The 18,700-nt window shown below is 40.6% G+C and overlaps 1 protein-coding gene across 1 annotated transcript; it reads right to left on the bottom strand.

Moving 5' to 3' along the window:
* Window positions 1-729: 729 nt before the first annotated feature.
* On the bottom strand, window positions 730-2,709 carry STX11 (syntaxin 11). The gene has a single exon (XM_008584853.1). It carries the CDS (start codon window positions 2,702-2,704, stop codon window positions 1,841-1,843), a length of 864 nt encoding a protein of 287 aa, XP_008583075.1. The 5' UTR covers window positions 2,705-2,709; the 3' UTR covers window positions 730-1,840.
* Window positions 2,710-18,700: the final 15,991 nt, after the last annotated feature.

Raw genomic sequence — 18,700 nt, 5'->3', positions numbered from 1 at the left:
TCTTTATCATGAAAACATGGCAATGGAGCTGTGTAAAGACTTTTTTTTTTTTTTTTTTTTTGGAAAGGGAATTAAGTCAAAGGTGAAACATATCCCCACAGTTAGCTGAGAAAGAAATAGGGAGAAATCTGAGAAGAGCATGGTGGGAATGTTTCCACAATTCTCATATTTAACCATGAAATTAAAATTAGATATAAGGCTAGATTTTCCAGGTCATAAGCAGGTCAGGCAGCATGCTCCAAAGAGTTCACATACTCCTCTTTCTACTCCTTTTAAAATTCCACCACCTGCAAGGACCTGAGAAATAGGACCGCTGACTGAACTGCTCATATATTAAATAATGAGTAGGAAGAGTTAAGAGTTGACTCAGAAGAAGAACCGGAAACATGGTAAATGTGGCTAAGGGCATTACAAAGTTTGCAAGTGAAAAAACCAAATCTCTAAAACCTGATGATGTTGCTAACCTCCAGTGAATTATTTGAGTTTTTCATTTTTTCCATTTACTGAGAGTTCCATCCAGATGTTGCAGCCTCAAGTAGCTAGTAGAAAATTTTTGAAATCTCTAAAACCTGATGATGTTGCTAACCTCCAGTGAATTATTTGAGTTTTTCATTTTTTTCCATTTACTGAGAGTTCCATCCAGATGTTGCAGCCTCAAGTAGCTAGTAGAAAATTTTTTTTAACAGTAATTGAAAAAGTAAACATTTAAACTGTTAAGACACAGATATATAAGTATATTTATAATGTAATGTTTATTAAGCTTACTTGAAAACAAGATTATTTTATTTTAAATTACTCCATTTCAATGAATGAATGAAATGGTCCACAGTAAAACAAAAGTGGTATTTCCAAGAATATTACATTATTATCTCTAGTTCTGTATTCATTTTCACCCTTCATCACTTGTCTTTACCACCATAACCAATGCAGAGTTGTTCACAATAAAGTTTTGACCCAATCTGAACTATGGAGGTGCAGACCAGAGTGAGATAAACTCAAAACAAGCAAACCAACACCAGTAGCCAGAGAAAGTGTTTGCCTTGATATTTACATACCATACTTACAAAAGTAAAGCCAATTGGTCATTATGTACATGCTTTAGTGAATATTAGTATTTGACATTTACATATATGCATATGTAATCAAGTAAAAAGATAAACTTTAAATAATTTTTAACTGTGAAGAATACAAAAAATGTGACTGATATATACTTTAATTCGAGTGCTTGTTCAATATTCAGTGCTTAAAAATATCTGGAAAAATAATATCAAAATATACTCTGGTGGAAGATATCAAAAGTGAAAGAGATAAGGAAATAGTAAGTGTTCCATGTGATTTTAGTAAGTAGGGGAGGTGAGCAGAAAGGTCTATGGCGAGGGTGGGGAAGTGGGGGAATCACATAGCATAAGCCAGATGCAGAATCAGAAATGAAAGGCATAGTTTTTCCCGCGGCCAATTTCACTCGAAATTGACATACTCAAGGAACTTTCAGGACAATGTGAATGAATTTAAGTTTTGATGATAAATGCAACTATTAGTAGATGGAAAATTGACTTTCTCCTTTAGTTTTCACCAGGAGGCATGCCTTGGGACACTTAGGCTACAGTCAGATACAACATCAGTTCCTTATTCGGCTTCCATTAAGAGGGTAAGAGTGCCCTGTGTCACATAAGGGCCTCCCACAGCTTCAGTAGGACTGTCTTTACACAAGGACCGTCGGATGGTATCAACCATCTCTGCAAGCACGAGCTGGGCTGGAATCTTGGAACCTCCCGTTTCTTCTTCCTCTGAAGACTGAGTTCCGTGAGGAGCTGGGAACCTCCCACCTCGGGCCAGCGGGCTAGTGGAGGCAGGGGCAGCAGAAGCAGCAGATGGCCCGGCAGGGGTTCTTCTTCTTGTACTGCTCGGCCTGGCGTATCTGCGCCTTGGCCTGGCCGGTGTATTCGCAGGTCTTCTGCACGTTCAATTCGATGACATTGAGCGTGTCGGCCTGCTCCTCCACCACGACGGCCATCTGCAGAAAGAGCTCGCGCACGTCGCGGATGCGGCCCTCGAGTCGCAGCAGCTCGCGGTGGCGGCTCTCAATCTCGTTGAGGGCCGCCCGCGCGCCCTTCACGTCAGCCAGCAAGTTCTCAGAGAACACGTCCCACTTGCCCTGCTCGAACATGTCCTCAATCTGGTCGCCCGAGACGTCCTTGCCCATGATCTCCAGCTGGCGCTGGATGCGGATCTTGCAGTTCTCGCGCTGTTTCATCTCGGCCTGGTTGTACTCGTGCATGGCGCGCTGGAACAGGCGTGTGAGTGCGTCGTACTGCGCGCGCGCGACGCGCGCCACCGCCGAGTGCGCCCCCTGCTGGGCCTCGGCTGCCTCGCTCTGCTCCTTCAGGGCGCGCAGCTTGCGCTGGATGCCCTCGCCCCGGGCCTTGATGGCCTTGGCGATGGAGTTGGTGTCGCGCTTGATGCTGCTCAGGCGCCGCATGGACGTGAGGAAGCGGGCGTTCTGCTTTCCCAACCGCTTCACGTCGACCGTCAGCAGCTGGTTTTCATCCTGAATGTCCTGGATGTCTCGGTACAGTGACTCCAGGATGTGGTCCGTCTCGAACACGATGTCCTCGTGGGGGTAGTCAAAGTCATCGTTCCCGTCTGGGAACTGCTGGTCATAGTGCTTGGACAACTCCAGAAGTTCTGCTAGCCGGTCCTTCATTTTGCCTGCAAGAGAGATACTGAGGTTAAATTCCTCCAGCGAGAGTCAAATATTTGCATGCAGGGGATTGAAGTTTAGAATAAACATTTTTTGATCAGCATTTGGATCGGCATTCCTAGTTCTTTATTTTTGGATGTAGGTAATAAGTGCACTAAAGGAGCTAAAATGTTCTATGACATTTTACTGACAAGTAAATAAGTAATAAGACTGAGAAAAGGCAAAAACACAGTTGTGTTTTATAGCCTATAGGCATCTGCAGTTCAATATAACAGTCGCCCCGAAAATGTTCTATGACATTTTACTGACAAGTAAATAAGTAATAAGACTGAGAAAAGGCAAAAAAAACACAGTTGTGTTTTATAGCCTATAGGCATCTGCAGTTCAATATAACAGTCGCCCCAAAATCAATCAGAAATCTAAAATTTTAGATTGGGAAACAATTTGTTTCTTGCTTTATGTTTTCCAATCATCGCAAGAAAAGAAAAAGGCAAAATAAGAAGAAAAAGACTTCTAAACATAAAGATTTTTAAATAAGGAAAGTCAACTTACAAAGTCAATTTGGGCCAAAACTAAATGTTGCCTACTTTCAGCCCTGGTGAGCATCCCGGCCTGTACATAATACGACTTTTAGAATTGTTACAGTAACATATAAATCATGGTTTAAATTTTTTTCTCTTCAAAAAGTTGTAAAAGTAAAACATACTTCAAGAAAAATAACAATGACAAAATAAAACAAAAACAGAAATCTAATAAAGAAGTATAAAATTTGGAAGTTGAGATTTTCCTTACTCTTCTCCCCAATATCATTCCCAATATCAAAGCATCGTTATCAAAACTGCTTTTTAAAGAACTTTCATATGGAAAATTTCAATTATACGCTGCCTAGTATCAATAATATAACACACTCTCACCCATCAAAGCAGCAATATTTACCCATGTTTAATAGCTTTTTGAAATAAGTTGGCAGTTCAAGCAGAATTTCCATGTTTTTATAAAGGTGGTTCTGATAATTTCCTTGCTTTGCAAGGCAAAATAATGTTCTCTATGTCCATATTTTTTCCAGTGAAGTGAAAAACTTTCATTTTTAGTAGCATGTACATTTGCCAAAATAGGGAATATTTTACCCTTATACACAAGATTTTGTGGCTAGAAAGATTCTCTTTCTACTATATAATTTGCAGAAAAGAGGAGGAAAGTAGAAGCACTTAATGGCTATACAATCTATCGAGGATCTTGATCTCAAATTAAAAGCTTCTTTCAGGTTGAAGTAATTAATTTTATAGCACCACTAATGGAATGCTGACAAGTTGGATTTAGTGACAAATGGAAAATAGTGAAATATTAGCCATGGCCTGTCAGCTACCATGATCATTATTTACATAAATTAAGCAGAAGTTTTATTCTATGATGGTTATTTTTAATATAAGTTATTCTGCTTAAAATGCCATTTCTGCTCTCTGGTGACTAAAATCAATACTGGACCTTTTCAACAATGGAGAAGGTGACTCCCCTAGCAGTATGACTGAGAAGTGGAAAAAAGACCCAGTCTGGACCAAAACTATGCCTTCCCCTGGCCTGAATTTCTTGATATTCAAATATTTCCTCACTTTGAAAAAAATTTAAAGACGAGAGAAATTGCAACTTATGGCAGATAATGGGTTATGATACTTAATACATATTTTTAAAAACTACCCAAAAAAACCACTTGCCCAAAGACAATGAAAAGGTAATGCATATAAGAAGAAATACAAATGACAGAGAACATAAAAGTAGCTAATATGCTTACTGTATGCCTGGTAATTTCTAGGCACCATCTTTAGTCTTCATACAGACTCCAGGAAGTAGACACTGACATTATCAAGGTATGAACATAGGGAGATTAAGGAATTTATCCAAGCTGCCAGTAAGTGAACATCAGACTCCTGAATAGCACCACTTAACCACTATGCTAAACTATCTCTAGCAAATGTATAAAAGTATAGTCATAAAGGACTTCACTATTAAACAAAGAAATAGAAATTAAACTTCTTAGATTGTTTCATTTTGTTTTTTGCCCACCGAGTTAGCAGGAATTTTTTTTTTTTTGTCTTTTTTCGTGTCCGGCAACGGATCGCAACCCTCGGTGTCGCGCCCGTACCGGACCGGGACCGGCAACGGGATCGCAACCCTCGGTGTCGCGCCCGCACCTCGCTCAGCCAGTGAGCAGGAACCGGTCTGTATGTGGGATCCGAACCCTCAGCGGGAGTGCCTCCGCGCTCCCAAGCGGCGCACTGTAGCAGTGCACCACTGGGCCGGCCCGATAGCAGGAATTTTTTAACAAATAATAATTTTTTTTAATGGATAAGGATTCTGGGAACTCTCAAAAAATGCTGATAGGAGGGTAAATTGACAGAACCCTTCTGGAGGACAGCTTTAGCAATATGTAAAGAAAGCTGTTCAAGTGTGCATTTCTTTTGACCTATGTACATTTATTCTAAAGGTATGTGCAAAGGTGTGTGAAGCTCACAGCTGTAAATATTTTCATCACCACACTGTTTTTACAGAGATTCAGAAACAATTTAAATGCACAATAATGAAGTACTGGCTGCTACATAAATCACAGAGTTTAGAAGCCTATCTAATATCTAATATCTAAACTCTCTTAGGTAGAAAAAGTAGGTAAAGAGAAAAAAATATGGGGCATTACACCACACACATATTCTGAAACAAAGACTTGAATAATACATCAAAATGTTAATAGTTTTCTCTGAGTTGTGGAATTATAGATGGTTTTAATTACTTCCCTGAGCTTTTCCGTATTTTTCAAAAATTTTATATATGTTGATTTCATAATTAAAACCCCACAAAAATATAAATCCTATTTGTTCAAAGTCTAACTTCTTAGCTTCTTCTTTAAGGTGCATGCATTACAATCCAGTTAACACCTTATGTTACCTGGGGAAAGTACATTAGCTAGCTAGCATGGAGTTGAGCTGTATCCATCTGCTTAAATTAATACCCAATGTATTCTACTATGCAACAGGTGGATGAAACGAAGTGGATTAACTTCGATGAATGAAGCAATTGAATGAAGGTGAGAGGTGCCTTCCTTGCATGTTGGCCAAGCCTTATGAGGCCCTACAATGGAAGGTAATGAGTGATTAAGGGACAGTGCCACACACCAGGACATTAGGGATCTGTTTGTAGGTATGCCACTAGTCCTAGACAGATCCTATGTTCTATATTCCTCCCTTAATGCCAAAAAAAGCTATTTGGGGAAATCATTTCAGTCACACTGTGAACAGCAAAGGCCAATTTAACCATATAGAAAGTGGTCTTGGAAGATGTTTGGGGACAGTCGTTTCTTCTCAAGACCTAACAACCATAAAGTCACAGGTCCTAAATCAGGTGACAGCCTAAGCTCATTTGAAGGCCTAAATCCATAATCTGGTAAGGAGAGAGAAAAAAGGGTACAGGGGAAGTAAAGATTCCCTATGGAGGTGTAGACAAGAAGGAGGCCTTCCTTCACCTTGCCCTTCTGTCCATCTTTCCTGATCCAGCCCAGCCCCAAATGAGTCGGTCCCACTGACCTAGCAAGTCTCCTAGGTCTCCTAGTTACGAGAGAGCAATCATCAGGAAAACTACAACATAAAGTCAACTAAAGAGGTTGCTATTTCTAAGAATGTAAAAAAGTTTAAAAATGTATCTCTTGCTGAAGTTATGCCAAAATATGAATATATAAGTGGGCACAAAAAGACAATCAAAATAAGTTACACACGCAGTAGCTTGATTCTGTACAATGAGATCCTTAAAAGGGAATATGGTAAATGAGAAAGAAAAATCAATTCCATTGACCTTTCTGTTTCACTGTGATAAATGATAATGTAATAAATTTTGGAAAATTGTATTCATGAATTGTGAAAATAAGTTTTGCTTTGATTCACATGGAGGTGAAGAATTCAAAAGAAAATTTACAACCAGCTACCAGAATCTGCTTCTGCTTTCTTTTTTTTTTTCCTTTTTGTCTTTTTTCGTGTCCGGCAACGGACCGCAACCCTCAGTGTCGCGCCCGTACCGGACCGGGACCGGCAACGGGATCGCAACCCTAGGTGCTGGGTCCGCCCCTCACTCAGCCAGTGAGTGGGAACCGGTCTGCATGTGGGATCCGAACCCTCGGCGGGAGCGCTTACGCGCTCCCAAGCTGCGCACTGTAGCAGTGCGCCACTGGGCCGGCCCGTGCTTTCTATTTTTTATTTATTTATTTTTTTTGTCTTTTTTCTTGACCGGCAACGGATCGCAACCCTCAGTGTCGCGCCCGTACCGGACCGGGACCGGCAACGGGATCGCAACCCTCGGTGTTGCTCCCGCCCCTCGCTCAGCCAGTGAGCGGCCGGTCTGTATGTGGGATCCGAACCCTCAGCGGGAGCGCTGCCGCGCTTCCCAAGCGGCGCACTGTAACAGTGCGCCACCGGGCCGGCCCCGGCCCGTGCTTTCTAATTTTCTTTTCAGGCATGCATATAATCTGTCCTGAAAACTAGATCCAACAGGGAAGGAAAGGAAAACTAGATCCAACAGGGAAGGAAGGAAGGCTTAAGCCTTCTTTCCTTGAGCAATAAAATTTTATGTTAGAGAAAACAAAAGAACAAAGAGGTGATGGTAGCTCCATGGCGCTCAGTGTTTGGGAGGCCATAGAATCATCTGGAGAGCTTCAAACATTACAGATGCCTGGGCCCCTAGAGTTTCTGATTCAGTAGGTCTAGGATGATTTGCTCCCAAATTTGTGACCCTTTCCATAGATATGGTGACAGCTTTTTAGTCATGAATATCATGCAGTTCTGGAGAATTTATAGTATCCAAGTTGGGGGCAGCCTCGATGAGCAGACAATTAATAGAGAAGGAAAGGGTAGCTACTGGCTTCTCTCCCCACCAGAAAGCTGGTGGCTTTCATATGCACTGCCTTCTGCCTCCTCAGGATGGAGGCTTGATAAGAAATCAAGGTCAACTGAGAACTCACTCTCAGTCAAGTATAGCATGTAAACAATCTATGAAGCCCAAACAGTAAAGAATGCAAAAATGTCATAGTTTATTCCAACCTCTTCATCTTAGGACAGGCAACTAGACACTTGTTTCAGGAACTGACCAAAGGGGAGCATGAACAGTATTGAAGACTGAGCTTTTCTATTATGAGACACACCTGGGTACATGAATAAATTCTCCCACAGCATTCACAGTGAACCATGAGGAACGGCAACCCTCTATTAGCTAAATAGGCGGCCACTGGGACCTAGACCTTACTGGGAAGAGCCTAATGTATTTAGCACATAAAATCTTGAAATTTTCTGTCATGACAGGAAAAAAAGATTCAGAAAGTAGGTGTCTACCTGCCTCAAAAGATCAATGAGTGGGAGCTGAACATTTTACAAGGGAAATCGGGTTTGTGATTAATAAGGGACAGCAATGTCCTCAGGCTACACTGTCAATGGACAAGTCTTAGGATTCACCTGGGGAATCTCATTAAAAATACTGATGCCTGCATCCTCTTCCCAGACCTGCTAAATCAGATTACCCCAGAATAGATGTAGAATTCATATATATATATATATATACACACACATACATTTTTTTTTTCAAATGGTGCTCTAGGAGATTCATCTCATCAGGGAAGTTTGTGAAACCCTGCCCTGTGGGCAGTTCTTATTTCAGTGACTGGAGAGTCATTGAAATAGGTGTCATCTGGGTAGGCAAATTGCTAAAATGCAAATTAACTTTTTGAGACAAATGGATAATTGAAACATTCCTAGTTCTCTATTATTTTCTCTTGGAAAAACAAACAAATAAACTTCTTTCAGCTGAAAAAAAAAAAAAGATCAATGAGTGGGGTGATAAATACATGAAAAACCGACATGCTGGATGCTACAAATAATGACCATGGAAATCATTGCTCCTTACTTGCCTCTAAAGGAACCATTTATAAACACAATATATAGTCATATTCCTGATCATTAAGGAGAGGCGTTGTGCCTACTTACTCTAAGGGGAACAAGAAAAAAAATGTTCACACGCCGTTATGGGCTGAATCATGTTCCCCATACATGCTTCCCTTCGCCCCCCAAATTCATATGTGAAAGCTCCATCTCAGAATGTGACTGTATTTGGAGATAAGATCATTACATTAAAATGAGGCCTTTAGGGTGGGCCCTAATCCAATAGGACTGGTGTCCTTATAAGAAGAGAAAATTTGGACACAGACGTGCAATCCGAGGAAGGACCACGTGAAGACACAGAGAGAAGGAGACCAGTTGCAAGCCAAGGAGAGAGGCCTCAGAAGAAACCAAGCTTGCCTTGATCTCGGACTTTTAGATTCTAGAATTGTGAGAAAATAAATTTCTGCTGTTTAAGCCACCCAGTCCGTGGTACTTTGCTATGGCAACCCTAGCAAACTAATATATACATTAAAGAAATGTTACGTAATACAAAGAAACTTCAGACATAGGAATACACATTGCAGAGCAGAAAAAGGCACAAATGAAATCATGTGAGGTTAACTATGGAGATCAGCTTGTAGATTACAGGAGGGACACAAATCCAAAAGCATACAAGGACCTTCCTTCTTGTATTTATGACAAAGAAATACTTTAGATCTCATTCTGCTTTAATGTAAGTTCAGAAAGTTTAGCATTTTTGTTTCAATGGGAGCTGAAGTACACACTTACTCACACTCAGGCTTTGCTTATGGTATCTAATCTAAAAGAGCAGACAGACTCCACTTTTTAACCACTCTTCTTCTTTGATACACCCTGACACTTTCACTTTTCACTTCCCTCAGTCGGAATTTTCTGCTAACATGTGAACAGAAGAAGGCAGTCAATAAACAACCAAATATGCTTTCGGATGAGCTCTGTAGAAATGCACTATAAATCAAAGCAGCTACTCCTGTACAGATTTCGTACATTCTTCTCTACAGCTAACATTTAGTAAGCATTTGTAATGTGCCAAACACAGTACTAAGTAATGTGCAGATACTAACTCATTTGTCCCTATGATGTATTATCATCATCCCCAGTTAACAGGTGAGAAAACTTGAGACCTGAGTTTAAGCGATTTGCCTAGTCACACAGTTAATAAATGTGGATCCCCAAAGTGTGACTTGAGAGCCCATCTGTAATCTGCAAAACTACTCTAGCTTCTTTGTCCCAAACCTCCTGAAAAAGGTTTCCAAAATCTTTAATATTATATGGAACTTATCCCCTGATTGAAGTTTTATATTTGGAACAATTACCAGCATCTAGTAACCCAGATCTGGATTGACACATGAAAAAATTTTCACCATTGAAACGCCTACTCTCTTTCCCATGTTAATTTCTTCATATCAGAGTTTCCCCACACTCTAACGTTGCAGTTGTTGGAACCCTCAATCAGGCAGTAAGTCGCCACAACTTTCCAGAAGTCCACAAAATTATTAACTCCATGAAATTACAAAACACAGATACTTGGAGATACTTGTGAGTTTTACTGTGAGGTGCACAGAAGCGATAAAAGGAAATGGTAGAACTTTAACAGGAGAAAGTAAAGAGAGGAGCACTTGAGGGTCAAGGTTCAAGTCATCTGTACCAGTTTTTCTACTCTTATCTATGTTAGTATTTGCAAACTAAAACAGTTGTTGCCACACTTATATCTGATTTGGCTTTGGCTCTGGGATGTGAAGCAAACTTTTGGCTGGAAAATACAGAATAGATTTTTACAGAAAAAAAAAAATAATGGGAAATAAATTCTGAGCCCCGTTTGGAAATGTACATGCCTTTAATTAATGCCTTTTTAGTCATAACTACCCCATGGAGTACCTTTAAAAGGAGAAATCAATGGAGTTTCCTGAATCATGGATGGCCTTTTCTTTTCCAACTCCTAATACCAGGTAAGAAAAATCCCACAGAATTTTTACATTCCTTTTCCTGTTCCCCTTTCTCTTAGACAATGTCCTTCAAGCCACTTATTGTAATCCTGTTGCCTGGTTATGCCTCTTAAATTCCCTAAGGAAGAAACAACTTATCAGTTTTGGCTGCCATTTTTCACATGAGGTGCAGAAATATCTGAGTTATTTAACATCATTAATGAAAGAGGTTTTTCCATGTAGTGACTTTTACAATAACTGGTTTCTTCCTTCAAATGTCAAAAATATTCACTCATTTTTGTTGGACATCCTCTTCTAAAATGCATTGACACACTTCATTGCTGCCTTAAAGACAGGACATTTGACACAATTTATTGATGACTCAGGTGGTCATTACTAACATCTTTGAACTGTGTGGTGATGTAGTTCTGTTTGCTTTAAAACATTTCTCTTTCCTTGGGGTTAAAATGTCAAACTCTACCTCAGTTACCTCCACATACCACCACTGACAGTCTTCCCATTCTCCTTACAGACTGCGGTGGGCTAACAAATGAGATAAGCAAGCATCGAATAATGGTAAGCTAAATATGGTCAGCAATCCTCCAAAATCAAGTCTGCTACATAAAGCAAGCAAGAGAAAACCAATGTCAGGGACAAACTGAGTGTCCACTGTGAGCCAGTCATGGTGCTGGACAATGGATATATAAGCCACCAAAAATCTTCACATTACCCTTGTGAGGAGGCTAGCATAATTTTCAGTTTGCTAATAACTGGGTCCAGCAAAGTTAAGTTCCTTATCCAAATCACCTAGTGAGTAAGTGAGAAAAGATTGGGATTTAAACTCTTATCTGTCCAGGTCCTCTGTCCGTGCCCTTTCCATTCAATCCTGCATAGACGCTGTGGGAAGAGGTGAGAGGGTGTGGTGTTACTGTCGTTGAGATGAAACACACTTCCCACCCTGACGTTTCTTGCCCTGTAGGCATCTCTCCCCCTCTCCTCTTGCCATGGGGCATAGAGTCGTTTATCTGGTTGGTGAATCTGGAAGGAGAAATTGTGGCAGCCCAGACTCTTCTCTCCTTCTCTTGGAGGTGGGTTACCACGGAGAACCTGTGGTCTCTTCTGCTCTGTTCCTGGATGGGGGTGGCAGAGATGAGCTCTGGCAGTACTACCAGGGAGGGTAAGTCCATCTTATTCTGGGTTTAGGATCATAAAGCACAGTTCTCCACAGATGTAAGTCACACCCTCCAACCTTGTATTTATTAGTAACAAAGGTGGCCTCTGACTACTTTTTCTTTTTTATTTCTCAATTGGCATGGAAATCAGGTGGGTAAGGGGCAGCTACTCATCACGTTCCCTTCTCAATCAATCCAGTAGCCATGTTAAGTAAAATCAAAGAAGGTGGGAGCAGAAAAAGACTGCAATAATGATCTTGCACAATGCCTTAATTTTAAAGATGAAGAAGGAGAAATTCATTTTATTTAAGTAATCTACAAATAATAATGGAAACAGAACTATTAGTAAAGGGGAAAAATTCTTATGGAATAGACATTTATAGCAATACAATTTAATATTTGTAAAGCATTTTAATGAATGTGGCATATATTAGGACTTCAATAAATGTAGCTATCAATTTTACTATTTTAGTACCAGATAATATCTGAACTATGAAAGCAGTGAATTGTTAGATTTTTAGGGGGTTGGGGGATTGGCTAGTACAGGGATCCAAGCCCTTGACCTTGTGTTATAACCCCACCAAGTGAGTGCTGGACTCTAACCAAGTAAGGTAACCAGCGAGCCCAGAATTGTTAGATTATTTCTGTGATATTATAACCATCAATTCACACCCTACTTTCTTGACCCAACCTCCTAAGTCACCCATATCTGACCCTCATTGGAATTCTAAGTAGAATGGCTGTCCGTGTGGTTCTGAGACAGCTGTGAGAATTCATGTGGCATTTCTGTCATTTCATTAACACAGGAATCAAAGGACCACTACACTGGTTTTTTGGGGTTCTTTTTTTTTTTTTTTTTTACTACACATTCTTTGCAGCTACTCTGATGAAGAGGTACAGACTATTTGTCAACTCCTGAAATTTGGGTGCAGCCATGAGACTGGGACTTGCTTTGGCCAATGAGACACTGGTAAAATGATGCAAAGCAGAAGTTTGAAAAGCCCTTGCGCAAAAGGGCTTGCAACTGGGAACCCCAACGCAACTATATGAAGAAGCCTGGGCTGGCCTGCAGGAGGATGAGACCCAGCTGTCTCAGTAATCCAAGCTGAGCACAGCCCCCGGCTCACCCACTAAATGAGCATACGTGAACCCACGAGAGACCAATGGAAGACTGCTCAGCCAATCAACAAAACCATGAGGAATACTGAATCATCGTTTTTTAAATCACTAAGATGGGTAGCAGTTTCTTACACAGCAAACGCTAACCGATACAGAAATTGTTAACTAGAAGTGGCATGCTGCCATATCAAAAACCTAAAATATTCAGCATTGGCTTTGGGCCCAGAGAGCAGATGAAAAGCAGCAAGGAAACTGTTAACAAAAACTGGGCCGGTGGCATGCAGACTGTTAGAGGATGCTGAAAAAGTGGCGAGGAAATTGTTCCCACAGTCGGGGGAAAGGCAACCCATGCTGTGTAACAGCAAAACCACTGGCAACACTGATAACTGCGGCAGCATGAAAAATTGAAAACGTACATATTGAATTTTGGATCTAGCTGCAAGCATCTTCAGACAGAATGTTGAAAGGGTTAACTGAAGGATTCTAGCTACACATAAGATTCTGCAAGAGAGAGATGAGCTAGAAATTGAATTGTCTAATTACAAGCATTATTTAGAGAAAATAAAGAGGAGCTGGAATTCACAAGATTGGAAAATAAAACCTTTTTTACCTTTCCAGTCTCTTCAACTGGAAGAAAACATTCTCAAAGTAAGAAATGGCCTCAGAGTAAAGACCTTTTTAAAATTTAATGTGGTACCTAGTAGACCTTCTCAGCTAGACAAAAGGGGCTCTAAGACTCTTAAAGGTGTGGTCTCATCTCCTAGCACTCAGCCCAAAAGTAGATAGAGGTATGACCTGAAAACAGTTGTAGATGCAAGTTATAGGGGCATGGAGCCTAGTCAAATTCTTAGGAAACCCACAAAGTTTTAAGAGACTTTTACTGACAAACACAAAAGTCTGGCCTAAAAGAAACAGGGGTCTTTCAATGCAAAAGAGGCCTGTGGGTCCCAAACTTTCTATAAGCAGGAGCCAGGCCAAGGAAGCTATTTAGAAGCAAAAATAAGCCATCTCTTTCCATGGGAAAGGAACAGTATTTCAGAGGGTAGAGCCAAGAGCTTGAAGAATTAGAAACCAGTGAGCCAATTCCTCGGAGCAGAACAGGGTCCTAATCCAGAAACACTGCCTGTCCCAGGAGGAGGGGCACCCAGCAACATGCACCTGATGGAGATGCGATGGACCACTGGTTGTTATTTGTATCCTGTTTGTGGCTTTTCTTTTAATGGAATGTCTATTTTGGTTATCTTCTCCCTATTTTATCATTACATATCTGTTGGGTGTGGAGGGGGGAGACAGCCTGTCTTTTTAGTTCATTGTCTCAGAATCAAGAGGATTGCATCTGAAGAGTTTCATCTGCATCTAGATCTGATGTCAGTCAGGGATAAGAGGCATTAGTGGCTAATGCCATAACCAGAGGAGACCTTTGGGAATCCCAGGATGTTCATTGTCTCAGAATCAAGAGGATTGCATCTGAAGAGTTTCATCTGCATCTAGATCTGATGCCAGTCAGGGATAAGAGGCATTAGTGGCTAATGCCATAACCAGAGGAGACCTTTGGGAATCCCAGGATGGGGTGAGCATATTTTTCTTGCAGAAGAAATGTAATTTTTGCCAAGGTGACTATACTTGCTTACAAAAAAATGGCCACAAATTTTTAGCAGTACTTCCCATCGAGAAGTGGTATTGATTTCTCTGTCCTTTAAATCTGCTTTGACTGAGAGGACAGTAGAAAACATGGCATGAGCAGAGGCTTGAAGAGCGCCAGTACATTAGGGCTTGCCCTCTCTTACTTCTGGGAACACTGAAAGTACCATGTGAGGAAGCAGGCACTAGCCTCCTGGAGGATGAGGACCACATGGAGAGAGAGGCCAACCCCCAGATGTCCCTCCATGACAGCTGCATGACCGAGCCCAGGTGAGACCAGTGGAAGAACTACCCAGTGCTTACTATCTGCCAGGTACTGTCACATGGATTATCTCATTTAATCCTCACAATCATGAGAAATAAATTATTTGGGGGTGGGTGGTTATACTGACAAAGCTAACTGATACACCCCTCTTTGGGTTTCTCTGTGCCACTTTTGTGTATCCTTCTTTAAAGAGGAACTAGGAGGCTGACATGAATCATGGATAACCCATTATTTTTGGAAAGTAAATTCTCATGCATTTAAAACAAAAATCTATTGCTACAACTTTATTTTATTTATTTATTTATTTAGGGGCTGGCCAGCACAGGGATCCAAACCCTTGACCTTAGTGTTACAAGGCTGTGCTCTAGCCAACTGAGCTAACCGGCTAACCTGGTAAAATTTTAAAATGCAAACATAAGCAGCATGTACCAAATAATGGTCATGACGTATGTCACCTATTCAATGATCATGGCTTAAATTATATACCTTGACTCAATATACATTAACTCAATATACATTTATGATATTCTATTCATATTGTATGTAAAAACTCATATAAAGAATACACATAAGAAAAAAAGCACATGCTCCTTAGGATATCTGAGGACAACCCTTCCTTTCCTTTTGAGAGTTGTGGTCATAATCATGGTGAGGAGGGGAAAAAAAAGAAGCTAAAATAAGATAATCTCACACACAAGCAGCCTCCAGAAAAGGCTCTGCACAAGCTGTTTGCTAACGCTGTATGTTAAGCAAGAGGCCTCGAGCAGTGGGGTGAGGACAGCACAGAGATACTTGGCAGTTTTAACCTTGGCTGAGTCTCAGTCTCATAAGAGGTTTGGAGAACTCGAAAAGCCAGTTTCAAACTGGAGGTGAATAATTTTAAGTGTGTCACAAGTCTGTCATTCAGATCACTAAAATGAAGAGTACTGGGTAGGCACAGTGTGACTTGCCAAACAACACAAATCTACCACCATGTCCCAAACCTTCCTTTGTCATCAAAGACTGGATAAGAGACATTTCTTGCCACCATACTAAAAAGAACAAAATTTATGGGCTGTGAAGTAGGTTTCTAAGGCATGTCAGAAGTTGCTTGTGGCCTTACTGACTCTTCAGAATATTAAGAGCAATCTTTTCAGAGCTATAGGATCTGCTAAAAGTTCCACATGTACTCAGGGAAGCATGTGAGAGTGGCAAGAGTTCAGCCTGGGGAGACAGATGGAGACATATTCAGACCCCACCCTTGCCACTACCAGGCCTTGCCTGGGCTTCCTCACTGGTTTTGGGGGTCCTGGCAGTGAGAGAGGCCAGTTCCCACAGATGAGTGCAAATTCTATCAGAAAAGTGCTTTTCAAGCCTCTGTTATGTCACATTTCTTTGTAAGCCACCTTGTCTATACCTGGTCCTCACCATGTATAAACACCTATGTCATAGGATGGTGAAGAGGCTTAAATGAGGTAATCCATGAAAAGTTCAGATTAGTACCTGGCAGAGAGTAAACTCTCTCTATATGCTACCTGTTATCATCTATTCAAATGATTTTAAGCCACTCATATAACTAATGTAGATACAGTAACTATTCATACAAACAGTGCACTTGCTAATACATTATAAGAGTTTATTTTGCATCTCATCTGTGATCATAGGTGAACAATACAGGTGGAGTATGCTTTACCTGAAATGCTTGGGACCAGAAGTATTTCGAATTTCAGATTTTTCCAGATTTTAGGATATCTGTATATACATAATAAGATATATTGGGGATGGAACCATAGTCTAAACACAACACTCACTTATGTTTCACACATACCTTATACACATAGCCTGAAGGTAGTTTTGTACAATATTTTCAATAATTTTGTGCATGAAACAAAGTCTGTATGCACTGAACCATCAGAAAGCAAAGGTGTCACTCTCTCAGCCACCTATGTGGACAATCTGTGGTTGTCTGGCATCACCATTGCTCCTGACTCTGAATATATGTACTACAGGTAAGTATTTTCTAACAATTATTCGCACATGAGTTCTTAACAGAAAAAAACTATGACATACCTTTAATACAGTGAAAAATGTTGTGTTCAGGGCAAGTAAGCAGCACAGTAGCATCATCAGAACTCCTGCGTCAGCTGCTACACACAGCAACAACCAACAACGGCAGGCTTTCAGTCTCCACCTATGATGCTGTGTTTTCATTAAAAGGTTACTGTACATTGTATTTTATATTTTTAAGTGAGGAGGAAGCATCAGAAGCAGTTGAGGGACCGGGAGTGGGTCCTCTAGGTATGAGGAGGCATTCTGCTGGATGGCTTTTTAAAATGTTTCCTCCAGGGTCATCTGCCTCATTATCAATGGTTTTTGTCTTAGAAGTCTCTTTGACTTTATAAAGTGACATGATTTCTTGTTCCTTTATGAATCACGCTGCTCTAGTCCTTCAATAAGCTCATCACACATGTTCCCTGTGTCGTCTAAAGGCACTTTGTCTGTAGTGTTAACAAGGTCATCTCCATCATCACTGTTAGCACGATCACCTTGATTCAGAACCATTTGAGCTATTTCACCATCATCAGTCAATGAATGAACAACTGGACCCTCACTATTGATGCTAAAATCTTCTTCAATATCCACTTGTTCCAGCTTACTGGCAGACTCTGAAAGTATATGTTTTGCATATGTAAGGAGCTCAAACATCACTTTATTATCACTTGACAGAGGGAATCCTTCAAAGTCACCACCTTATTTTTCACCATCACTGAACACAGTCCTAGCCAGAGGTTGTGCCAGGCATGCACAACTGTGTCTTTAGTCACTGTGTTCCAAGCATTGGTAACAACACCTATATGGCATCCTTCATGCTAGACTCCTTTCAAAAACCTTCCACACCCAGGCCTCTGTCATTGCTGCTAGCGTGCTGATCAAATTGGTCTAGGGATACCCTGTTCACCTGGCTGAATTAATAAAATCACATTTGGGGGAAAGTACATGGCATAAACATTATTTTTTATGAGAATTTCAGCTGGAGAATGAGCAGAACAGTTGTCACAGAATAACAAAATCTTGCAGTCATCATTCAGTCCAGCTTCCCTCCTAGTGAGCATGAGCTGCTTGTACAAAATGTTTGTGAAACCAACCAGAAAAGATGTCTTTGGTGATCCATGCCTTTTTGTTCGCATAATAATGGACTGGTGTGAAATTCACTCCTTGGAAGCAATGAGGACACATGCTTTTGCCTATCACAGCAAGTTTACATTCAGGCATGCCTGCTGCATTAGCACATCCCAGCACAGTTATTCTATCCTTGGCATCCTTAACTTTTATAGGGGCTGTCTACTAAGTTGTAGTCACAGTCTTTCTGGGGCAATAATGCCAAAACAGTGATGTTTCATCTGCATTATGGACTTATTCTGGAACAGGTTTTCATCAGCAATGGCCTTGGCAAACTCTCAATGAGTTTATTCAATACTTCATGATCAACAGATTCTTTATCACTGCAAATATTTAAAATTTTAATGTCCTGTCTTTTCTTAAGTTTCTGTAAGTAGCCTGTTGGATATTCATAGTTCCTTTCAATTTTCAGTTCATCATGATAGACCTCTGCTTGTTCCATGATCAGCATACCATTCAGTGGTATGTGTTCACTGTGAGGCTGACAGATTCTTACCTTCAACACATGATTGAGATCTTTATTTTTAGCCTTATGCAGTGTTTTTCTATTTTCCATTAACTTCTGTTCATCACTTTCAGCATAGCACTGAAACAGTTTATCCTTCAGTTTCTTCAGGTCATATATAAGGGTCATTCCAACACCATACTCTTCTGGAGACTTATACCACTGTCTAGCTTCTCTAACAACATGATTTTCTCACCTACAGGTAAACATAAATCCTTCCTTTTTTTCTTATCACTGTTACCCATAGGGATATCCATGGGTTGCTGAC

This window comes from Galeopterus variegatus, unplaced genomic scaffold, assembly GCF_000696425.1.
Source record: "Galeopterus variegatus unplaced genomic scaffold, G_variegatus-3.0.2 Scaffold3383, whole genome shotgun sequence".
Classification (NCBI taxonomy): domain Eukaryota; kingdom Metazoa; phylum Chordata; class Mammalia; order Dermoptera; family Cynocephalidae; genus Galeopterus; species Galeopterus variegatus.
This window is presented reverse-complemented; position numbering and strand designations above follow the sequence as displayed.